The following is a 26,004-nucleotide window of genomic DNA, read 5'->3' as shown; positions in this document are numbered from 1 at the left end:
GCACCTGGCTCCATTCAGGCCGATGAGCGTGGGACCCCAGATTTATGTTCGCTGATGGGCAAAAGCAGCCCCATCCTCACTGAATTTGGGAGTGAGGTTGTGAGTCTGGTGCTGATGCCCCATAGCTGTGGGAGAGCCTGGGACCTTCAGGCCACTGTACCTGGCTCACACGGGAGGAAGGGGCTTAGGCCAGAGAAAGGCTGTTGGTGGGGGGGGCTCTGCCTTCAGCCTGCACACACTCGCCGGTCCCATGAGCCACCACTCGTGTCCTGACACCAGCAACCAGGATATCCCCTTGCAGAACCCCTCGTTACTAAAACATTCACACTTTTTCTATGGGCTTCATCTCCCTCATTTGTAAAATGGGAATAAACTGTCTCCTGGAGTCACTTAATGTCCTAAGGACAAGTAGATGCAAAAGGATGAATTCGCTAACAGGTCAGTTGGTGAGAAAGGACCGTGTCCTGACTACTGCCCCACCTGAGAAAGTCTGTTTGGTTCATCGCCTGACCTGTGCTGGATGAAGGCTGGAACCTCAAATGAAGATGTAGGAATCATTGCTTAGTCTGGCTACTATCCTGGAAATTGCCATGTGATTTTTAAAAGATCTTTTATTCCTGCAGCCAGTAGGGGCTATGATCTTCCATTCCCGCCTTTATTTGTGGATTATTCTTGCTGGAATGAATAGACCTATGCGGCCACTTGGGCCAAGCTGGAATGAGAAGCCGGTTTGAGAAGCTCAGAGTAACACAAGAACGCAAGGGCTTCGCAGCAGCCGCGTCTGGAGATGGTGGAGGGGTTCACAGAGTTGTGACGGAGCCGCTCCACAAGCCATGGGCGCATTTCCTCTCACTTTATTCTCCTCCCTACGTGCTTTTCCTTTTCATGCAGTATTATGTGCCTCCCCTGGCTCCTCAGCACCGTACACACACCTTTGACAGGGCAGGTGTCATATTGTCTGCATCACAAGGTTGGCCCTGTCCCCCCTCTCCTCCCCCCAACCCCAGTCCCTGATACACTGGTAGGTGGCGCACACGGTGCCTTGGGTGTGTTTGTAGAGCTGCTGTCCCAGTGATGTCAGTCAAAGAGGGTGATCGACTCAGGTGTCAGGGTGCTGGGCACCCCTGGGGCTCACAGAAATCTGGAGGCCTCATCCTCTTTTCCGAGCTTGGAAGCTGGAGGCCTACCAGGATGAGAACTACCTTCCAGCCAACGGGCTCATGCTCCATCAGTGTCTTCTTTTTAAAAAAGGTAAGTTTTGATTTTGATTTTAGAGAGGGAGGTAGGGGGAGGGGAGAGAGAGAGAGAGAGAGAGAGAGAGAGAGAGAGAGAGAGAGAGGTGAGGGAGAAACATCCACTGGTTGCCTCCTGTACACGCCTCAAGCAGAAGGAACCCACAACCTAGGTATGTGCCCTGACTGGGAATTGAACCCATGACCTCCTGGTGCACAGGATGGTGCTCCAACCGACTGAGCCACACAACACAGGGCACCATCAGTGTCTTCTTGACGACAAGTCTAGAGGGCCCTATGTTTTATTTAATTAAAATGTAAGTGTTTTGGTCCAAAGAGAGGAGGAACAAGAGGAAGGTCCTTTCCTTGAAAGGAACAGAGTGTTGCCCGGAGCTGCCTTGGAGCGTGGCTGTGCAGAAAGCCGCCGCCGGGGAGGGTTTTATTAAAACTTGAAAGATTTGCACGGAGAGAGCGCAGCTGAAGAGCCTTCCTCGGGGCCTGTCAAGGGTCTGGGGACACGTTTCTGAGTGTGTCTGGTGGGCCCTGCCTCGCTGTCGATGCGCATCAGGAGTGATAATGGGGGCTGTGTGTCTGGGTCCCAGGGCAGGGAGCTGACTGTCTGCCCTGGAGTGTCAAGAAGGTGAGTAACTCTGCAAAGACCTAGCTGCTCCTTTGCTGGGTGTCACTGCCTTGCCGGCCTTTCTCAGCGTCCCCGGTGCATAGTGTGCCAGGGTGTGAGCGGCCACGGAGAGCGCCACGTGGTGGGGTGGTGGGGACCTAAGTGTTTCAGAGAGCTGACTCCTCTCCTGCCACCTGTGCCGATGGTGAAAGCACATCACTGTACTCCCTTCCCATGGCCACAGTGCTCAGGGGCACACCTCTTGGCCTCGTTGTGAGTCACTAACGCTGCACAGAGCCCAGCGCCTGGCTCCGGTCACTGAGAGAGCCTCTCATCATTTCAGGGGAATCCGTGCTCCCCAAGGGGTGCTGAGCAGACCCCCAAAGGCAATGTGGTGACAGCTGTGAGATGTGAGATGGAACAAAATGTAGTTAGGACCATGGTCCCCATCACCAAGGAAGAAGTGGATTAATCCCCCAGAGCAGATATTTCTTAGTGGTTCTTTTTGTTTAAATCGTTTAAGAATATGTGACTTGTTTAAGCAGCAGAGCCCTACCTCCCTTTTAGCCCAAATTAAATTAAATCTCAGGCAGAAGCATCATACACTGCATTTCTGGTGTTGGAGCCCAGCAGGGGACGCTGAGCTCCACCCACCTCTCCTGCATCTCTTGAAGAATGCCACCCCCCCTGCCCCCAGCTGTGGCTCAGAGCCCTTGGGGTGACATAGTGTAGTTAGTAGCTGTTGAGAGAGAGCACATTTCATGGTGCCCCATGTCTGTGACAGGCACAGTGCTCATCAGCGCCAATATTTATTGCATATTGACTATGTCTCACAAAAAAGGTATAAAGCATCGATTTTCATGTATACCTCAACCAATAATCCTGACAACCTTATGAGTTAGCTGCTATTATTAATTGTTATTAATCCTTACCCAAGGCATGCCTTTTTATTGGTTTTAGAGAGAGGAAGAGAGAGAGAGAGAGAGAGAGAGAGAGAGAGAGAGAGAGAGAGACATTGATCAGTTGCCTCCTGCACATGCCCTGACCTGGGATCAAACCCATAACCTAGGTATGTGCCCTGACTGGGAATCACACCCATCGCCTTTTACTGTATGGGACAATGTTCCAACCAACTAAGACACTGGCCAGGGCAGCCACTATTATAATCTTCCTTTTCATTAATAAGAAAGCTGAGGGGTGGAGGGATTAGCAATTTGCTGCCTCCACAGAGATCTCCACTAACGAAACTCCATGAGCCGAAGTATTTCGGGCAAATGTACCATCACACCCACATTTTCACAATGCATATTAGAGCCTCTGAGAAGCCATGTGCCACAATGCACAGTTTATTAAACCCTCTGCCTATAGACTTTGATTACAAATACTTCCTTCCAAAATTGCCTGCTTGGGAGGGTTTATCTTCATGAGCAGACTGAGTGTCTCGTCCAGACCCTGGTGCCTCTGTATTTCACAGCCTGGTTGCTCTCACCGAGGGCTGCTTGGCCAAGGTGTGTTGCTAATAGGAGTGCTCACTGAACAAATGAACGTTAAAATTCTATACATGCAAATCTAAATTCCATTTGAGCTTTAACTTTATGCGTTTGGGACTTGACTTTTGTTTTAAGAGAGCTCTCCATTTTTCGTTAAAGCTACTATATCTATACATTCAAAAGCGTTCAAAAGCAGAAAATATTCTTTGCACAAAATCCCCAGTAGCCCCCTGTCTGAGAGAATAGATCAGGCAGTGTTGTAGGTAAGCAGCTCTGGAGCAGTGGAAGGATTCGAAGAGAAATGGGCTGTGAAACTGGGCAACTCAACAGTGGCTGAGGGCACTGGGCTCTGTACTCTGGGCGGGGTCCCTGGGTCTCCACTGAAATATAGGTGTGGCTGTCGGCTTCACTCCTCTGGGCTGTAAGCCCAGTTCCCTCGTTAAATCTCAGTTTTCTCCCCTTTCTATAAGAAGAGCAGCTGCCTCATGAGCATCTAATAAGGCAATCCATGCCTAGTGTGTGGTGGTATCCTCTGAAGCAGCGGTTCTCAACCTGTTGGTCGCGACCCCTTTGGGGGTGGAATGACCCTTTCACAGGGGTCACCTAAGACCATCAGAAAACACATACATAATTACGTATTGTTTTTGTGATTAATCACTATGCTTTCATTATGTTCAATTTGTAACAATGAAAATACATCCTGCATATCAGATATTTACATTACGATTCATAACAGTAGCAAAATTACAGTTATGAAGTAGCAACGAAAATAATTTGATGGTTGGGCGTCACCACAACATGAGGAACTGTATTAAAGGGTCGCGGCATTAGGAAGGTTGAGAACCACTGCTCTGGAGGCATGGTCTCCTGTTCCTCCATGCATGTCCTCGTCCTCCCACCTGAGTCCCACCCCTTAGAGACGGGCCTGCTCCTTGTCTGGGGCGACAGGAGGTGCTGGACCCTGGGGCTGTGGACTTGAGGTGATCCTCATGACACGGCTGCTTCTCAGCAGGTGAAGCTGTGGGCAGCTTGGCCGAGACCTGGTGCCGAATAGTCTGGAATAGTCTGGAAGCATCAGAGAACACCCGCTCCCCCTGAGGAGCCACAGGCAGGAGAGGGGGTCAGAGTGAACGCGGGACTGATGATGTGGCTCTGAGCAGGATCCAGGGTGACGTGGAGGGGTGCCGAGGGTAAGCCCTGTGTTTGGGAAGAGCAGCTGTGGACGGTACACTGATCCTAACACCTCCGGTGCGGTGCCCAGCTAGTTTTGGGTTGAACAACATTGATTAAAATAGTGATTTTTAAGCTCACAAAGCATTCAAATTTCTGTAAATATATGAAGTCTTCCAAATATATATAAATTTAATAAGTTTCTGAAGACACCCTGAAACACACAACAGGACGCTGGCATTGTCAAATGATGCCTGGTTTTAGTCATTTTATTTTTTAGTATAATTCAGTTTACGGGGAAGAATGTACACTTCCATTTTTGTGACTTTCCTCTGTGGCATGTACGTTATGCTGTGAACCAATTGGGATGTCCCATGATCCTTTTCTACGTGTAGCTGCATAGCTTAGGGGAGTAAGAGGTTCTCCTTGAACACTGATCTCAGGCAAATAATGGAACTCAGAAAAAGGGTCTGAAGGCAAATTTGGTTTTAAGGAAGATAGACAGAGCAGGGTCTATAGAGACACCGAATGTCAGGTGACATGTCATTTGGCTGTGGAGCATCCTTTTCAGGGTCTAGGAATCAACTCTCCATTCAAGATATAATTTTAATTTAGAATTTAGCATGTGGAGAGATCAATAATATACTTAAAAAAATCAGTTGGGAATCAGTCTCAGAGAGGTTTACCTTGGCTCTCACCAAGTGGGCTGCTTTCTAGGAAAACCAAGAGCCACTCTTTGGAGGGCACAGCCTCACCAGACACCATGTCTAGAAGGTCAGGGTGCAGCCACCTTGGTGAATGAAGGTTGACACGGAGATGCTATTGGCACCGTGGTTTTATTAACTCCTCATTGTGCCTCTACCAATGGTTCTCAACCTGTGGGTCGCAACCCCTGAAAATACATCCTGCATATCAGATATTTACATTACGATTCATAACAGTAGCAAAATTACAGTTATGAAGTAGCAATGAAAATAATTTTATGGTTGGGGGTCACCACAACATGAGGAACTGTATTAAAGGTTCGCGGCATTAGGATGGTTGAGAATCACTGATTCTTGTTATGTAAGCAAGCGAATTATATTGTCCAAGGTTATTGCTCAGATAATCTACAGAAAATGCTAGTTTTCCTCTCTTATCGCAGGGATCTAAATGTTAACTAAGTACTTGTTAACTTTTCACATTATGTCGGAGGCATTCATTAGCTCTGACATGGCTGGGATTGTGCTTTAAGACTCTTTAAAGATGAATCAAAGGGATTTAGCGCTTGGGTTTTGGACTAGAAATCAGTGTCTCCCTGGACACCATCCAAGTGTAAAATGTAGCACAAATTGACTTTAAAAATTAATAATTCACAAAATCTATGGGTTAAGCCCAGCCTGGCTTGGGAAGATAAGTAAAATAAATATTGTAAAGTCAATTTTTAATAACATGTGGCATGGAATTTAAGCACAAGAGAAAACACTGAGCAATTAGGCAGGAGCATTCGGTGCACGGTTACATGAGAATAATAATATTTAAAAGCCCTGTCCCTGCTTTGCGCGCAGGAAATATCACTTAAAGTTCTAATCTGGTACCTTGCACAGCTCATGCCGTTTCTTTGTTTAATGAGGTCCTGCCTTGTGTGTGCATTTACTTTTATAAGTACTTTTACATCAACAGCTCCGTGTAAGACTGACAAAAAGTGGCAGAGACAGATGTCCGATGGGGGACGGTCGGGCCAGCGCAGACATGGACAATGATATGATTAGATCCATCACTAGGCTGGTAACCAGAGGATGGGCATTTATCTAATTATGGAGACAGCACATTTACATCGAGGGAATTTCATTAGAAGAGGTTTCTAAAATCGGCAGTTGGGGCTGATCTGACTCTATCTACCAAATAGAAGCTGGCCTCGGGGCTGTGGTTTCTCACGATGAAGAATAAAATCCCTGATGGATGGTGGCAGGTCCTCATCTTCCAGAAAGAGGTATCAACATAAAAGGCAAGGAAATGAAATAGCCTGGCTGAGAAATCGAGGGAGAGAGACACCGTGTTCCCGCTGCAAGGGGCAGTCCACTCTGGGAGCTGCTCTGCTTGCAGGATGGGATTCTGGGAAGAGAAAGATGTGGGCGGGATGATGGAATTCTGAAGGGTCATGTCAGTCAATTAATAGCTGCGAGGGCCAAACACAAATGAGAACACAGTCCTCCAGGAATCAGCGTTCACATTTCCTCGGTACCTTATGCTTCCCAGGACTTTGCACTGTGCATCTATTCTGAGTGAGTCTGTGTAGAGATAGGGATGAATATGACTCATCAGCTCCAAATCACTCTGCCTTCCACTTTGATCTCATAGCACCGTGGTGGCCTCTATTGAGCTCCATCCACGGTGCTTATGAGAGCCAGGCCTCTAGGAGGTGCTCCAAGCTCACACCCTCCACCTCTGAGCAAACCGCTGATGCTGATAGGAGTCATGATGGTGGCCCTGTCACCCACACGGGTGGGATACTGGGTGGTGGAGGAAGGGAGTTAGACACTTCCTTGGATCTGCCCTGATTTAATCTAGACAAAAGGAATCTCCCACACTGGAGATGAGTCAAAGCTTTTGTTATGGACTGAAAATTTGTGTCCCCCCCGCCAATTCATATGTTGAAATCCAATCCCCAATGTGATGCTGTTAGGAGTGGGGCCTCTGAGAGGTGATGAGGTCACAAGGGTGGAGCCCTCATGATGGGATGGGTGTCTTTATAAAAGAGGCCCAGGGAGCTCCCTCGCCCCTCCACCATGCGAGGACCCAGCAAGAAGGCACCATCTATAAACCTAGTTCAACTCCAGGGTCCGCTTTGAGGAATTCTATGAGCCTTGCAGAAACTTCCCCACCCTCCTCTCTCCTGAAACATTCATGGTCTCAAGCCTCCAGCCGGCCTCATGCAATGCTTTGCATGGCAGGCATCTTTCGTGTGTGTTCATTGTACTGAAGGGGGCACTGAGCTTCTAGAGAGGAGGGAGGGACTCATCTTCACATCTTCCCAGCACCTAGTGGGGCTTTAAGTACACAGTAGGTCCTCAAAGGCTTTGTTGATTGATCTCAACTGAGAAACAGGAGAATATCAAAATTTTTGTGTGGCTTTGGGAGTAAGAGGAGTCCAGGGCCAAGTTAACTTCCTCACTACCTCCTAATCGAGTGGACCCTCTATTTGCCTGTCTGGGGGCAAGAAGAAATGCTGTGATCCCACATGGGAGTGTGTGCCGGAGCCATGGTTCTCACTCTCACGAGAGGCAGTAAACTCCCTTGTTTACTGACTTGTGATAAAGCTTCATGTCCTCCTGGGGTATTTACAAATGATTTTCTTATGCCCCGGGAGAGTCCTATCAAAGGTTGGCCGAATTTTCCTGGATCCCATCCTAGAAAAGTTTCAGACCTGGCAATAAGGCCAGCTTTCCAACATGATCATTTAGTGCATGTGTAAACACAGCGCCTTTACCAGGAGGTTGAAAAATGAGAGAGGGAGGGAGGAAGAGAGAGGGAGACAGAGAAAGGGAGGGAGAGAGAATAAAGGCACAGATGGGGTTTGGACAGTTTCTCATTGCTGGTTCCATATGATAGAACTCAACACATCTGGTCTGCTACGAAAAGCATCTTTGCACTAATTTGTTTGTCAGTATCCATTGAGAGGACGATCTGTCATCCTGTCGCATTTTGGTTGCCCCGAGATGTTTGAAGACAAGGCTAGCCACAAATTGGAACTCTGGCCACCCGGGAGTGAGTGGCGGAAACTGCCAGCTGTTCTTAGGAACATCAACTGTGATATTTTTAAAGCTGAAATTTCAACGTAACCTTTACAAAGGCATTTAGCAGCTGCACAAAAAAAGCTAATCACTGGAACAGGAGGACGAAATTCCTCCTCATGTCCTGGTGTGAGAGAGAGTGTGTGAGTGTGTGTGTGTGTGTGTGTGTGTGTGTGTGTGTGTGTGTGAGTCCAACCCTTAGTACTGGTTGGAGAAACAATAGAATGATGGGTGGCCAGACGTCAAAGAGAAGGGGAGCTCTGTCCTGCTCCTGGGTATTTTAAGGCTTTCTGGTCAAAGGAAACATTGCATTATTCCATAATTTGTCTTGGTTTGTAGACACAAGAATTGAGATTTCATTATACTGCTTCATTTGGTTCCACGCTGGTATAATCTGGTCATGGTTGTCCCCTCCTCATCTCACTGTACCTCATTCACCACCTGCTTCTCAGGACATATTATGCTAAATGACATGCATTTGTTTAAATTTCTTTCTCCCTGAATAAGTTTTAATCTTCTCAGAGCACAGAGACTATACTTTGCCCTGGAACACAATAGATACACTTGACCAATGTCATTTGGAGTTAATTTAAACTGATATCTTTTGAGTAACATGTGAAGTGTGCTGATTTCTTATACCTAACGAGCTGCTTGCTGTTCAGAGTTCCAAAGATCCCTTTGCATCTTCCGGTCTCTCTACGCATTCGGCAGGTCTCTGTTGTGAAAAATACTGGGCTCATTTTCCTTTGTGACTCATAGGGAATGATCAGGGGCTCTGGGAAGTTTCGCTTTCCTTTGCTAAGTCTTTTGAGGTCTCTAAGTTGTCGACCAATGCTCTGGATTTGGTGACCTTCCACTCTTGCCTTCCGCTTACTTCTTCACTTGTCAGTAGGTTGGTTTGTAATCTGAGTTACATCACTGAGTTGGATGCATTGTAATCTCTGTGAAGACATCTTGGGCACGTAGTGTACACGCTGGAAAAGACTAGCAAATGCCAACGCCTGCCAAAATCCACTGTAGCCTCCAACTATAACTCAGCTGTCAGGGAAATGTGTGTAAGGGAGGAGGAACGAGGAGGACTTGGTGTGGAACAGAATGAGTGGGGTGAATTTCCTGGAGCAGCCTTAATCAGAAATGTTCAAACATTTTCTTAGAGCCCTTATGTCGTTTACCTCTACTGTTAGGCAGGCCATTTGAAGGTGGGCTGCCTTTGTGGGAAGGTTGTGTTTATGTTTTATATTTGACCTGAAGTGGCAAAACAAAACCAGTATAGTGTCATGGAAAAGAGCCTGTGGTTTAAAAAATGGTGGTATTTTGGGCGCCCAGGTCAGGGAAACAAGGCTTAGTAAGGCAGCAGACAGGTTATACTCATGGGACAACACACCTGAGTGTCCTGGCATCATTAGGCAGGACTGCAGGATTCTTTGAAATGTGTAGTTCCATCATCTTTGAATGAACCGGGCATTTTACAGTAGAGAAATAAACAAGGAGAGACCTACCATCCGTCTAGGCACCAACCTTTTAAATCCTTTCCTTTCCCTTTTTCAATTTACTTGTCATTGCTGGTGTGAAACAAAAGACCTCTCCTACACAATGGTCTGGAGAACTAATACAATTGGTGCACACACATATTTCTCTTTACAGGTTGGGATGAAGATGGGAGGAAAGTCCCCCAAGCCCTGCGAATTCTCCGATTTTGTCTTGTTTCACCCACTCTGCCCCATAAAGCCCATTGTAGGGGTGGAGGGAAAGAAGCTCAGCCCTGAGCCCACAGCCCGAGGAGAAGGGGAAGACTTTGTTACATTTACCACAGGAGGCACTGAAGCTCAAGAAGCCAGGGTTCTGAGACTGGGGGAGCTTTTCCCCGAAACTGTGAGCCAGAGCAGGGAAGCGAGGCCTGGCCAGAAGAAGCAATGAGCCTGGGTGTGAGGACAGATTGTTCCGGGTCAACTCCTGTCTGCCCATACTTAGGCCATTTGTTTCTTTTATACCCTTATTCTTCTATCAAAATCTTAAATAGGCAGTTTTGTGCTGGACAAAATATAGAGGTGGCCAGCAACTTAAGGCAGCAAAGAAAGAGCCGGAGCATGGTCTGACCTCCAGCAACTCCATCCTCAAGCCCTGCCCAAGAGGCCCTTCATGGTGGCTCCCACCCCTCTTCCCCTGGCCCCTGAAATTAGTCCTTCACTCAGGCTCCAGGAGCCCCGATCATGCCTTCTCCAGCTGCCTAATTGTTCTGGGATATACAGGTGTATAACAGCCAGAGTGAGCAGTACCTGGGTGAATTCTCCCAACAACCCATGAGGAAGGTAAGTGAGACGCAGAGAATCATCTGTTGAGTGTCACCCAGCAAATAAGGAGAAAACCCAGGTCCCATGAATCTATGCCTGTTGATTTCCTGTTGGCTCACTTGTTCTAAACAAAAGGGGGTTCTGTATCCTAATTCAGATTTCCTTCTAGAAAGAAAACTCTCTCTTATTGGAGAGTTCACGATTTCTGCATTGTTCTTCAGCAGGCATAGGATGCTTGACACTTGCCAAGGAAGCCAGAGCTCTGTCCCATGATTCTGGCTATGTCTGTGTGTCGTCAAAGGAGTCTGATCATGCTGCTGTTGATGATGATGATCACACTAAAAAACAGCGGTTTGCTTACCCTGCTGTGTTCCCTTTTCTAAAGATTTACAGCTCAGATCAATTATAATGAAATTATAATGAAATGGCACAACGTGTCAATAGTTACCTTAAGTGTAAAGACTCTAAAACACCAATTAAAAGAGAGAAATTTACAGAGTGGATAAAAATAAAATAAAACCATGATCCAACAATGTGCTGTTTACTGTCTCTAAAAATCAATGGAAAAATATCCTTGAGTGAGGATTAACAAAACAAAAACAAAAGAAGAAGAAGAAGAAGAAGAAGAAGAAGAAGAAGAAGAAGAAGAAGAAGAAGAAGAAGGAGAAATACCATTGACTATTAATTAAAAAATCAGAGTGGCCATATTAAAATTAGATAAAGTAGACTCTATAGCAAAGAAAATTACCAGAGACAAAGATGTAAATTACATAATAATAATAGGATGATTCTACTGGGAAGACATAACCATCCAAAATGTGCATGCACCAAACAAAAGCATGAAATTATATGAAGCAAAAACTGATAAACCTGAAATGAGAAATAGACAAATCCAGAGTTATGTTAGGGACTTCAACTCCCAGCTCTTGGTGATTAATAGACCTACTGGACTGAAGGTCAGCAACAACTTGGAAGAGCTGAACCATCCCATCCACCAACAGGAACTAATTGATATTTATAGAACATTCACCTGTCAGCGCAGAACATGCATATTTTTCAAGTGCTCATGGAACAGTCACCAAGATAGACCATACACCATACAAGTAAATTTTATGACTATAGGCCATAAAACTATCTGAACAAATTTCAAAGAGTTGAAATCATAGAGTGTGTTCTCTGACCATAAAGGACTTGAACAGGAAATCAATAACAGAAAGACAAGAAAGTCTACAAATACTTGGAAATTAAACAATGCACTTCTAAATAACCTACACATCAGAGCAGAAGTCTCAGAGAAAACAAAAATACATGAAACTATATAAAAATGAAAACACAACATTACAAAACATGTAGAATGTAGCTAAAGCTGTGCTAAGAGGAAAATTTAACCCTAAATGCTTACAGCAGCAATGAAGAAAGGTCTCAAAGAAATACACTTCTATTTTAATAAATTATAACAAGAAGAAAAAAAACCTCAAAGAAAGTAGAAGGGATGCAATAATAAAGATAAGAAGTCAATGCAGCTAAAAACGTGAAAACAGAGACAATTAATGAAACAAAACTGGCTCATTAAAAAAGTCTGTAAGACTGATAAACATCTTGCAAGACTGAGAAAGATAAAAAGAGAGAGACACAAATCACCAGTCTCAGGAATAAAACTGGGGACGTCGCTACAGATCCTGTAGTCATTAAAAGTATAAGGGAGTATATGAACAATTTTATGTTCATAAACTCAACAGTTTAGAAGAAATGTTTTTAAGAAAACAACAAACTACAAAAACACAACCAAGATGGATTCACTAAACCCAAGGTCCTATAACCACTAATGTCCTATGATTATTAAAGGAAATGAACTTGTAATTAACCCCCCAAAAGAAATATTTACCCCCTGTGATATATCAGATTTGCTCAGGTACTGTACCTTACATCCTCATAACTCTTACTCTTTCCCTTCATAGCACTTACCACAATTCATAATACCATATTTATTTATATGGTTAGTTTACTGAAGTCTCCTTCTCTTAATCCCGTAAATTCCATGACTATGTTACTTCATTCACTGTGCGTCCACAGCATAATGCCTGATGCCTCGTGGGAAATGCACAGCTATGAATGAACAAATGATCTCCTTGGATGGTAGAAACATAGCTGTTAGGTTGACATTTATATAATGACATACTCAGAAGTCGGTTGAGAATTTTTAAATTTATTTTGTTTAACTTAGCAATGTCGTCATTGGCAAATGTTAGCAAATGGGAATAATCTGTCACTCCAGCTAGTTCGAGAAAAAGTAGCTGGAGGTAAGAATGAAGCACATGTCCCCAATTCTCTAAAGTTTTACGAAATACTGCATTTGTCTTCTTGTTCATGAAGTCTTAGTTATTTACTGATCTTTCCATTCATACCTTTGCTAAGAGTACTTTTCACTAGTGTATTTTGATCTAGGGTGCTCACTTACTTTTCCACATAAAAAGTCTTTAAGTCATGGAGTTCCAAGTCTCTTAATGAAGGTGGAGGATGCTATGCATTTCCTTTGTCTGGCAGGCTAACATTGCTGTCTGGCTCCTGGTAGAGGTTTAAGAAAATTTATTTAAAAATGCTGAATAGGTCCCAAGGATCCCCTCTTCTCCTTTGTCTCACCCTATTATTGATTATTGTCCTTACTGTGTCAGTCACCTTGGGACTGACCATGCAGACTCCGTAAGTCAATAATGGATCTTCCAGCCCCTGTTGTGCACCAGAACCTCGCACAGCAGTGGGGTCTTCCTGAACACTTCTTGAATGAATGAATGAAGGAACAGCTGAGTGAACAATTAATCCTAAAGATGGTCTTAGGTAGAAACAAACCAACTGATATACATGCTTAAAGGAAATGAAGAAACAAGCAACAAAGGAAACAGCCCTCTGCTTTCTAACTCAGCCAAGTTGAAAAATGCACTATTTTATTTTCCATTGGGTCTGTAAAGAACTCAGCTGGCATTTTAGCTCTGAAGCAAACATTGAGAATGGCAATTATTATAACCAAAGAGGAAATAAGATAAAGAGAGAATAATGAAAGCAGTTACGCAAGAGATAGGTGAGCATCAAGAAAGGACAGGAATAAGGTGACCATGGTCATGACACTCTCTGAATGAGGAAGTTTGAGTTAAGATTGACATATCGCATGTGTCCCCCGTATATTTTGCATGGAGGGTAGTGCAGGTCTTTAAATGTTATGTTCTTATTGCTTAAACAGCCCAATTGGAGATCATATGGTTTGTGATTGATGTTAAAGTGCTTTGAGGGGCAGAAGAGGAAAAGCCAACTGGATTAAAATACATGGATAACCAATTGCATGCAGATCTCATTAATTCTTACACCCTGTGAAATAAATTATTATTTCTGTTTTACAGATGTGGAAACTGAGGCCAAGTTTGCAGGGACGGTAACTGGAGGGTCCTTAGCCAGCTCTGTCCAAAGTCTCTTCCCCCAGGACCAAGTCCTATCGTCCACGACTTGGCTTCAGTATAGTTGCCCCATCACACCGACGGGGGAAATTTCAGGAAGAAGAACACAGAAGATTTGAAATATGACACACAGATAATTTAAAGGACAGGTAGTGGGTAGTTCTATTTATGTGTGTATAATGTCAGGAAAATGTAAATGCTTCCTTGAGAACTTTAATAATCGTATAAATACAGGTGTAAAGTAAACTTGGACGGTGGATAAAATTTCACTCAGATGAGCCTCAGTCAACCTCACATTGCAGCATGACTGTTATACTGCTAACTATGATCTTAATTGAACGTGCAGTTATGTAATCCCTTGATAAGTTGGTGCACACTGGACAGATACTAAAGAAGAAGATGGCTATTTAACATTTAGGTACTGTTTTTTTAATAATCAGAAAGGAAACATTAATATTATCAAGAAGATGTTAAGCTAACAGTGTGAGTTTTGGGTTAGGTTATTAGATTGAGAGAAGGATAATAAGAGAAGATTTAAGATGACCTAAGCAGGTGATGCTGACAGAGACCAGTATCAGAAATTCCCATTTAAATGTAATTTGGAAATGTTTTACTTGCTGCTGTTTTATCTCTTTAGGTGAATATATTTGGCAGATGGTCCCAGAGGGCCTTCTCTATGCCAGGGCTCAGCTCCTGCTCGGGAACCAGTGGTGAGCCTCAGGGCTCTGCCTGCCTGGGAGAGTCACACATCCGGGAAATTAAACACAACATTGCCTGCTCCTGCAGCTCACCTGGGAGACCCTGAGGGCATAAAGGATGGGCACATAACCGATCCTGGAGGACTGAGGTGCCTCCAGCAAGAGGTGTCCTTTGGGCCACGGGATGTCTGGCGTAGGTGGACCAGCAGGATGGGCAGGACCAGCAGGACCAGCAGTAGGTGGACCTGGCTGGGGGATGGTCTAATTGTTGCCTTTGTGTGAAACTAATTCAAGGAGCTTCTTTTAAATTGAGATGTAATTGACACATAACATTGCATTAGTTACACATAACATTGCATTAGTTTCAGGTATATGATTTGATATTTGTGTACCCTGTGAAATGATCGCCACAATCAGTCTAGTTACCATCTGTTACCACACAAAGTTACAGAAGCCTTCATCCTCTCAGGTTATTTCTGGTGAAAAAAGCTTGTGAAATATTCTATAATCCAGCTGCTGTGAGAATTGGGGCCCTTTAGCTTGTGGAGATGTTTTTCCTTCGGCATCCCTGCACCAGGCCTTCTGGGTCGTCTATATTGAACCCCCACTCTGATGGGACTTGATGCACTGTTTTTGTTGTTGTTTGTTTATGATCTGAGCTGTAGCATGGCCACCACTGCTCTACACCCCTCATGGGCGAGACATAGTGACTGACACCGCTTGTCTACAGCCCATGTCGCCAGCACAGGCACTTGTCACTGGGGGACACCCCCCCTCACAGACAGGAGCTGGGGATCCGTGCCATGAGGACGGGCTTTAGAGAAGGTTCTAGTCTGCACATCATTCACAATAGGAAAGGTGGCAAAATGTGTGTAATCATGCTTTAAGAGAAAAACCATTGCATAGGGAGAGGAAGGATTGCTTTTGTAATAAAGCCACTCCAGTTAGGGCTTATGGCCACCTTTCTCCCTAGGTAATGTTTGTTTCCTTACCCAAACACATGAGCTGAGGTGAATGAAATTAACTACAAGCTAGAGAAGTCAGGAGGGTATTTTAGGTTCAAGCCCCAGCCATCACCTTTTGTAATACGACTTCATTCTGTAATAGAAACAACTCTGTCAGGTTCTCATGGTGTGCGTGTACAGAATAAATAACTTTATTCACACATAGCAACTCCTCAGAAACCACTTATGTTTATCAACTGTCTATTAGTTTACTAGAATTTTATGAAACAGAGAACCATCATGAGGGAAGCCTATAATTTCCCAACAGCTATTATTTCTGTATTCCTTTTATAATTAGCCCAGATCACTTTTTGTTTTAAAGAAACTCTTTGCTGATGATGTTCAGCAATCACATTTATTTATTGTGCTTAAACGCTGGTGATGTTGGTAGCTTAAAAGGCCATTATGCCTGGCTTTTTGTTCAAAAGCTACTTTGATATTACAAAAAATCATGTGTGACAATGTTAGGATTGGAATTAGGTTATTCTTCATATAACACTCTGCAGTATCACAAATATCTTTACAATAATAATTTAAAGAAGCATTTATATAGTGAACAGAAATTTTATTTTTCTAAAAATTTGCACCTTCCACAGCTTGTAGAGAACAGAACATTAGAGGATGTTAATGCACACAGATGTGTCTAAATTTCCCTCTGGGAGAAGCTGCCTTAACTGGCATTTCAAATTTTATATTCTTTCTCTAAATGAGTGATTTCATTTAAATAATAAGGTCTTATATTTTGTGATGAAAATTCATCTGCTTCATGTAACTCTGATGCAACCTGATTTATCATTGACTATATTCTCTTTCAAGGAGAATATTCTTCTCATGACATTATGCAAGAGTCCTTATATTTCTTAGTCTTTGGCATTTTCTATTAATCTCACTATATCCGTGTTCATGCTAGTTGAGTAAAAAATTAGAAATATATAGTAGTTACATATTTGAATAAATACAACTGCAGAAATTAATGTATTTTGTCCACCTGAGTGAGCCTGTCTATGGCGTGCCGTTAGCTGCGTGAAGGGACTCTCAGGGAGTTAACAAGCATTTTCACTGGAGAGTGGGAGGATATTGGAATAGTTCCTTTTTTCATCCTCTAGGAAAAAATGCATAAAGTCTGTTAAAATAAATTTTAGAAATTGTTTTTGCAAAAGATGTAAATAAGAACACTTTTTTTTTTGGTATAAATTAACACACCCATATACCAGTATGTATTGTGGACTCTGAGAAAGAAGATACCTACTTAAGAAAGGCTCCCAATGGCTAACTGGGTTCAAATTAAACAAACAAAAAACCCCAAACAGAATCTAGTGGCTATTTTTACACAGGGGTCTCTCATGCAAACTGCACTCAGGGGAGAAGCTGCACTAAGCCACCTGCCTGTGCACCAAGCTGCCTGCCTGCACTGTGGCTCTGGCGCCTGAGCCAGCCCTTAGAAGGGACTTCCTGGAATCCTATTTAAGCCAGTAGGACTGAGGCTTCCCCATCCAATTAAAACTACGCAGTTACATCCCCATTAACTTCTTCACTGACCAATTACAACAGCTCAATTCTGACCAATCAGGACAGTGCCTGTTAGACAAATCAAACTGCAAAGATTTGCAGTCCTCATTTGCATGGAACAGACCAATCAGGAGCCAGGAGTGGGGACTTTTGTCCATATAAGCCACCTTCCCTCTGGATCTGGAAGCACATTTTCCCTTTCCACTGAAGACTGTTTCCTCAGCTGAGCTGATGTAGAAGATATGTTGAAATAAGTTTCTAGGTCCAAGATGGAGCCTACCCTGCACAGTGGTGCCACATTAGCAAACAGAAACTTAGAGCACTTTTGTGTTCCTGTACATGCTGGGCTTGACCAGAAGGCAAGGTCTCTAGGTGGCCGGTCCCCAATGCCAAGCCAGCTGTGGGCTCTATACTTCTTTCCTAGTTTCTTCTCACCCCACCAAGGCTGACTATGTGGCTCTAGCTGATCAGGGATTTTCTGTTTGTCTCTTTTTTGGTTTTTATTATTTATCCTATAAAACCTTCTTGCCTTCCATCCATTTAGCTGTTCTCAGATTGGAGACTTCATTTCATGAAGTGTTTGTTTCCATCACGTAAATGGTCTAATTTAATTACTAGAGGCCTGGTGCACTAATGCACTGGTGGGGTTCCTTGGCCTGGCCTATGCCCTCTCACAATCCAGGACCCTTTGGGGGATGTTGGAGGCCTGATGCAAGGATTTGGCCCGATCCCTGCAGGCCGGGTGGAGGGACCCCACTGGTGCACGAATCTGTGCACCGGGCCTCTAGTATGCATATAAGGTCTTAGGTTAATCTCTTCCTGCCCTCCCACCTCCCCGCTTCCCTGAGATTCATCAGTCTGTTCCATGTCTCCATGCCTGTGTGTTGAGCATCTGCCCCCTGGTGGTCAGTGCATGTCATAGCTACTGGTCGAATGGTTGAACGGTCTGCAGTTGCTTAGGCTTTTATATATATATATAGATTTTTAGCAGATGTATGCAAAATAGCTCTTGACATTAAGAAATTTGAACTTTGAGAGAAGATAACTCACCTGAGCAGGTTAGAAAATTATTAATGTCAAGAACTATGCAAAGGAGGAACCAGAGTGTATCTGAATGCTGTGGACATAGGGTTTTGATGGGGTCTGGGGGCAGCAGGAGGTTTCAGACAATGATTGTGTGTCATGTGGGCGAGTGAGCATTTCAGGATGGAGCTACAACAGGACCAAAGGCCTGGAGGTAAAAATGACATGGAATGTGCAGGAAAATGTAAAAGGATTAAAATGGACCAAAACTAAGATGTCTGTTACAGTTTGAGTAAAAAAGTACTGACGTAGTCCTATTTAGTTATTCTGAACAAATGTTCATACATTTCTCATTTTTGAGGACAATCTATCTATCTCTCTATATATAAATAAATAAAGAGGTAATATGCAAATTGGGCTGGGATGCTGTAACGTGGCGGTTCTCAACCTGTGGGTCGCGACCCCTTTGGCGGTCAAACTACCCTTTCACAGGGGTTTAAGACCATCCTGCATATCAGATATTTACATTACGATTCATAACAGTAGCAACATTACAGTTATGAAGTAGCAACGAAAATAGTTTTATGGTTGGGTCACAACATGAGGAACTGTATTTAAAGGGCCTGAGGTTGAGAACCACTGCCCTAACGGGTCACCACTGGACAGGAGGAGGTTGCACGAGGCCTGGAGCGGAGATGGAGACAGAAACTGGGGGGCGGGGAGCCTGCCCGAGCTGGCGTGGCGGCCAGGGTGGCCCGGAGCGGAAACAGGCAGGGGGGCCAGGGGACAATGCGAGTCAGGCGCGGGTCCCGGCTGTCTGTGGGGTGCCTCCTCACACGGCGGGAGGCGGGGTGCCTCCTCGTGCGATTTCAATTGCACACTGGCCTCTAGTTTTAGTAATAATGATAATAGCTAACATTTTTCTAAGCCCTTTACACATATTATCTCAGTGAACTCTCTTCAGTGTTTCTCAACCTTCTGGCCCTTTAAATACAGTTCCTCATGTTGTGACCCAACCATAAAATTATTTTTGTTGCTACTTCATAACTGTAATGTTGCTACTGTTATGAATCGTAATGTAAATATCTGATATGCAGGATGGTCTTAGGCGACCCCTGTGAAAGGGTCGTTCGACTGCCAAAGGGGTCGGGACCCACAGGTTGAGAACTGCTGCATTAGATCCTTTCTATTAGGTAGGTATTACTCTTCAAGTATACCAACTCACACAGGAAGTAAAGTCAATCATTTTTATTTATTCCCATGGAATTTTAGGTTACTTCTGCCCCCACCCCCCACCACCATGACAATTTAGTAATGTTATAATAAGCAAAAGGAATTTTAACTTCAGTTGGAATGACACTTCTAATGCTAAGTAACTTGTGCATATGGTCTCCTTTAATTTCTCAAACTGACACAGAAAGAGTGTGTTATTCTCTGTATTTTGCACAGATGAAGGAACTGAGCTTAGAGAAATTAAGTAACTTCTGCTCATTCTGTTATTCTGAATTCTCTTTTCATACTGTAAAAATAACAAAAAATTGTCATTGGATTTTATGTTGTCAGTTCATAAGTAAATGGTGTGGGTACCCAACATACTGGGCCCAATGAAAATTTCATAAAAAATCAAAATTCAAATAAATGGCTGGCTGAGTTTTAAGCAAGTCATACAAGAAATTTGTTGAAATAGGATCTTTCTATAACTTTCTCATCATTTGGAAGTGAAATATTCCATAAGGATATCATAGTAAGCTAATGAAATGTACATCATGTAATTGTAGAATTTCTGGATTAGTCACAATTTCTGGGATAAACAGAGACTCATAATTTTTTCTTTATCCCCCTGGCCCAACACGTACTTCCTTTCTTCTACGAAGCCTCCTTGGTGCGATAGAAGAGAGTCTCTCTTGGCTTGGCCAGGTTTCCTAACATCCTCTTGTCAAATTTCATCCACTTATGTTTTGCCTGTGTCACCACAATTAACATGCCCCCATGGGACTTATGTGCTGTCTTTGTGTTTTAATCTAAATTTCAAATTTTCCCATGCTTTTGATACTAGCCACAGCACAGGCCTGTAGAGAGGCCCGAACAATGCTTGAGGGTGACAGAAAAACAAAACCAGAAAACAGGAAGCCAAACATTTTCATGAAACAGCTAGTCTGCCGGTTCACATAATGCGAGTGTTATTCGAGGCCAGTGGTTCTCAACCTTCCTAATGCCGCGACCCTTTAATACAGTTCCTCATGTTGTGGTGACCCCCAACCATCAAATTATTTTCGTTGCTACTTCATAACTGTAATTTTGCTACTGTTATGAATCGTAATGTAAATATCTGATATGCCGGATGTATTTTCATGGTTACAAATTGAACATAATTAAAGCATAGTGATTAATCACAAAAACAATATGGAATTATATATGTGTTTTCCGATGGTCTTAGGCGACCCCTGTGAAAGGGTCGTTCCACCCCCAAAGGGGTCGCGACCCACAGGTTGAGAACCGCTGTTCTAGGCTCACCCTTCGCTAGCCCACTGACAACAGACATTTTCAAACTGAAGGAGTCAGAGGCTACCTTTGTGAGAGTAAAGCACTCCCTGCTTGTGAAATTACATGAAAAAATCAATAAGAACTCAGTCAAACATTTTATTGTGTATGATATAAACACAGAGCACAGAAAAGTTCAGTTTAAACTTTGTGCCTTTTAATTTTTTCCCCTTACAGAACTCAGACAGGCAACAAAGAGTACTCTGACCTTGTACACACAGAAATGGACCAAAGGAGCTTGAGGGGAGTGGCCCAGTGGAGGGAAGGGGCAGCAACAACAAAAACAAGAAAAACGGGCAAACGGAATCAGCCAGTCTGGAAAAGAAGCTCATCAGGCTCCCACCAAGATAACAGCTGCAGTGGAAATGAGCTAAAACCTCAGCAGAGTGGGACGAAACAGCTCCACTTGGAAGGCTGACTTGGAGAACCTGTGATGGGGAGGCCTGGAGAGAGGTGCCTGGAAGATGAAATGAAACCAACTTTCCAAGATGAGACTAAGTGCAAACTATTTAAAAATTTTCTTCTAAGTAGGCCCAGACCAACGGGGAAATCACCCCAGACCACAGCTGCTCTCTGTCCTCTTCTTGGCACTTATTCTTCCTATGAGAGCCCTTCCTCTGTCCCATGGGAGACACACTGGACTCCAGAGGCTGTGGCCATTCATGTGGTAAGGCTTTCTCGGCCATTTATTCTCCCTCAAAACCCACCTGTCCTTCGTTTTCTTCTCTATTATACAAGCTAACTCTTACATGTTTGTAATATAGTCCATTTATTCAATGCTGTATAATTTTTTGGTGATATATATATATAATCAATTTATTTGATTCCCCTAATAAACTAAACTTGCATATAACCACGCCCTTCAGCTTTTAACCTCTTCAGCTGGCTATTGGAGGAATTGTCTCTGTGTGTCAATGAGTGAGCAATAACGTTGACTGGATAGGACGGTTCAGAAACATAATTGACAGAACTCTGGAGTGGGTCACTCAATATTTGAGGAAAAATAGAAAACAGTTGAAAATCCCACTAGCCCTTTTTTGGGTATTACAGTTCCCAAATCGGACTATATGGAATCTCTGTCATCACAAACAGCCCTTGCTCCCTAAGGTAAAAATTCTATCTTTTTAAAAAAATGTTTTATTTGATTTTAGAAAGGAAGGGAGAGGGAGAGAGAGACAGAAGCATCAATGATGAGAGAGAATCAGTGATCAGCTGCCTCTTGCACGCCCCACGCTGGGGATCCAGCTAGTAACCTGGCCATGTGCCCTGACTTGGAATCAAACCATGATCTCCTGGTTCATAGGTCGATGCTCAACCACTGAGCCAGGCCCGCTGGGCAAGATCCTATCTTTGGATGGACATTTCCCACTATGCTTGTGGAGAGTGGGATAAGGGTGACACGAGGCTGCTGATTGAGATTTCGTACTGTAGGATGAGAGGTAGAGTGAAGAAACATGTGAAATTATTATTTTCAACATTTATTAACTTTATTAAAAATAACTTTTAATTATGGAAAATTTAAACAGGCAGAGGAAGACAGAAGAGTTTAGTGAATCCTCACCTGATTATCACTTGGCTTCTAAACTGTTGTCACGTACAGTCTTATTTCACCTGGACCCACACCCCTCTCCGCAGTATTATTTTGAAGCAAATCCTAGCCCCCTTAAAGATGAACATATTGCCATTATCATACCTAATAAAGCCATTAGTAATAACTCTTTATTAAAAATTTATTACTTTTGAAGAGTGAGATGCAGAAGGAAACATTTAAATATGTCTACTTTTATTTAAAAGTAGGAACACTAAAAAATTGATTTCCAACCTCAGGAATTAGATTTTATATAATCATGTGAGTTAGTGTCCATGTGTTTTGGAAAAATGTGAAATTATTAAATTAATGCTTTGTGGTGTCATGGAGCAGGATATGAAGCCTAAAATTATAAAGCTGTGTTTCTGCTCTTTTACTTTCTGGGCAAAATTCCTTGGACAAGTCATTTAATTTCTCCAAACCTTTGTTTCTTCATTTCTGGGATGGAAATATTGTATTATTACTACTATTACTTTTGCTATTTTTATTATTATTGTTGCTTCAGATAGTTTTTGTGAGAATAGAAAAGGACTTTGCAAACTACCCAAATAGTATACAAATATTACAGTAATAGTAGTAATAAGATTAAAAACAGCCAGTCTTGATTACAATGTACAAGCTACTGTTCTAGGGCCATCGCATGTGTTGATTCATTTAATCTTTACAATAACTTTATTATTTTTATTTATTATTATTATTATTAACTAGAGGCCCTCGGCCTGGCCTGAAGGATCAGTAGACCTCCGTGCCTCTGCAGCCCAGCCTTACCTGCCAGCTCATCGGGCTCCAGCCCGCTGTCCGTGTTGATCCCGCACAGCACAAAGTAGTGCTTGAAGCCGCAAGTGGACAGGGAAGAGTCTGAGCCGGGCTGGGCACCAGGCACCATGCTGCTCCCGCTCACCCCGGCCCGGGCCCCGCTGCACCTGCCTCAGCTGCTGCTTGGGCGCCCAGGGGGAGTGTCCACGGGAGAGGCTCGAGCTGCTTCAGCTGTGCTCGCCAGCAGTTAGCCCAGCTTCTGGTGCCCCTCTGTCAGCTGAGCAACACTCCCGCTGTGGGAGTGCACTGACCACCAGAGGGCAGCTCCTGCACTGAGTGTCTGTCCCTTGGTGGTCAGTACGCATCATAGCTACCAGCCAGTTGTCTGGTCATCCAGTCGCTTAGACTTTTATATATATAGATTACCACTCTACAAAAAAGCAAACTGAGGCAGAGCTATGCATAACGCATGCCAGGTGTCACGGCAGTGAGTGGGCACTGGGGTGAGCACTCAGGCCGCCTGGTCTGGGGCCTGTCAGGGTCTGTGCTGCAGGGGACAGTGCTGGGCATGGACTCGGAGACATGGGTTCATGGTCCTGCTGCCAGTTAGCAGCTGTGCCATTCAGGGGCAGTCACTGGAACTCTGTGAGATAGAGTTAGTACATTTGTTAAATAAATAAAGTAGTAATTTCCATCTATCCTCTCGTGTTCTTATGAGGGTTAAATGTTCATGTATGTGAGCTCACTTATTATAGTGTTTGGTTCATGGTAGATTTGGTAAGTGTTGCTTCCTCGTGTATTTTCCCCATTCCCTAGTACTCCTTTCAAAGTACTTGACTTATACCCAGGGAAGGTTGGTTATCGCAGAAGGTTTCCACCTATGTAATTGTCAAATCTCCTATTTCATTCTTCTCTTTAATTTAATTACAGCACTTGGTTTCTTGAAACTTATGGTTTCATTAAGGAAATATTTGAAAATTGATCGTTTAATCACTTAAATGTAAAACATGAATGGGACTTCTTAATTAAAGGTAGTGGTAATTTAATTGTAATTTAAATGGCAGGTTTACCCAGAGCATCTTAATGGTGAGATCACATTAGGCATCTTTGGGTGAACAGATCAGTAGGATGGAATCAGAGCACTGCATGGACCACATTAGAACCAGTGAGGGAAAACCATAGTGTTAGAATTGGGAGAGCAGGATACTTGCTCTGCCCCTACAAATATTTGCGATTACTTTGAAAAACTCTTGGGCTTCGGTTTTCTATAAAATGAGATTTTTATGCCTCTTTGCAGAAGGTGTTTTGAGGATCAAATGATTTCCTCCAGTGGCCCATGGCAGTCAACAACCACGCGGCCCTCAGGCTGGAGAAGGAGCCATCCTGCAATGATGTGCTATGGATCGAATGTGTGTCTCCCAAATTCATATGCTGACACCTAACCCTCAGTGTGATGGTGTGAAGAGGTGGGGTCTCTGGGAGGTGATGAGGTCATGAGGGTGGAATTCCCATGATGGGATTAGTGTCCTTATTAAAATACATGTTTCTCTCTCTTTGCTCTCCATCCTGTGAGGACACAGCAAGACAACACCATCTGTGAACCAGGAAGTGGGGTCCTCACCAGACACTGAATTTGACTGTGTCTTCGTCTTGGACTTCCTGCCTCCAGACTGTGGGAAGTAAATGGTGTTCTGTTAGAGCAGCCCATGGACTCATTGTGGCTCTGACAGTGAGAATAAAATAGGGTGAGAGTGCAGAGGTCCAGTATACAGCTTTTGCATTTTCGAATAAAGAAAAATCATATGTAATTTTGGTTTAAAGAAAGGAAGAGTTAAAAACATGCAGGCTAAAATTGATGTTGTTCAGGTGTCAAAAGTGAGAGGTAATAATATGCTTTGTGGTGTTCAATACACAAACTATAGATGTTTAAAACAATTAAGAAAAATAATATAAATGGAGCCACGTTAGAATGGAGCTGGAGCTGCCCTGCATGTCTTACACCTCAACCCTTCAGAATGTTAAACCAGGGCAAAATAACCTCTGAACTGGGCCTAAGCACATTGTTAAACAAAGAACTGTTTGCAAAGATAACAAGAAAGCAGATATTAGGACTACTGGACTGATGACCACTGGACTGAAAAGTAAAAACATTGTTTAGAATGAGTGTCACTATGTTATGGTATCTGCACCAATGGCAATGTCTTCTTTCTAATATATTTTATTGATTTTTTACAGAGAGGTAGGGAGAGGGATAGAGAGTTAGAAACATCGATGAGAGAGAAACATTGACCAGCTGCCTCCTGCACACTTCCTACAGGGTATGTGCCCGAAACCAAGGTACATGCCCTTGACCAGAATCGAACCTGGGACCCCTCAGTCTGCAGGCCGACGCTCTATCCACTGAGCCAAACCGGTTAGGGCAATGTCTTCTTTCTATGGATGCAATTGCTCCCCTTCCCTTTCTAATAAATACCCATTGCCTTTGTCTCCTAATCGGAACACTATCTGGGCTCCTGACTTAGTGCTTCCTAAATAGCTATTCATGTTGCTCTCAAATAAATGCTGTTGTCTCTCTTTTAAAGACCTTTTGTTTTTAGGTAAACATGTGAGCCCTGTTGGGGAACATGTGTGACAATGGCCCTGATGAGGTGCGGGGAAGAAGACCAGCTTTGGGTTGGCATGCTCGCTCTGCCTCCGTAAAACAAACTTCCCATTGGCAGCAGGCTGGGTTGGCCCTGCCCAGGCCAGGAGAGTGTTGAGCTCATTTTGTCTGCTTCTCAGAGTCTTTCGCTAGAAGATCCCAGTGGACGGTGGCCCCCAGATGTGCTCAAGCCATGGTGACCGGCTATGTCTTAACTCGGAGA

The 26,004-nt window shown here is 43.7% G+C and overlaps 1 protein-coding gene across 1 annotated transcript in view; it reads right to left on the bottom strand.

The window, feature by feature from the left end:
- ADARB2 (adenosine deaminase, RNA specific B2 (inactive)) overlaps positions 1 to 23,270 on the bottom strand; it is a 168,593-nt gene extending 145,323 nt beyond the window's left edge. Inside the window, exon 1 of the mRNA XM_023753600.1 lies at positions 23,153 to 23,270. Within this exon, the coding sequence (XP_023609368.1) occupies positions 23,153 to 23,270 (118 nt within the window). The remainder of the gene's footprint in view (positions 1 to 23,152) is intronic.
- Between the last annotated feature and the right edge of the window lie 2,734 nt (positions 23,271 to 26,004).

The sequence above is a fragment of the Myotis lucifugus genome, unplaced genomic scaffold, assembly GCF_000147115.1.
Source record: "Myotis lucifugus unplaced genomic scaffold, Myoluc2.0 scaffold_47, whole genome shotgun sequence".
NCBI lineage: Eukaryota > Metazoa > Chordata > Mammalia > Chiroptera > Vespertilionidae > Myotis > Myotis lucifugus.
The sequence above is the reverse complement of the archived record's forward strand: the minus strand, read 5'-3'. Positions and strand labels throughout refer to the sequence as shown.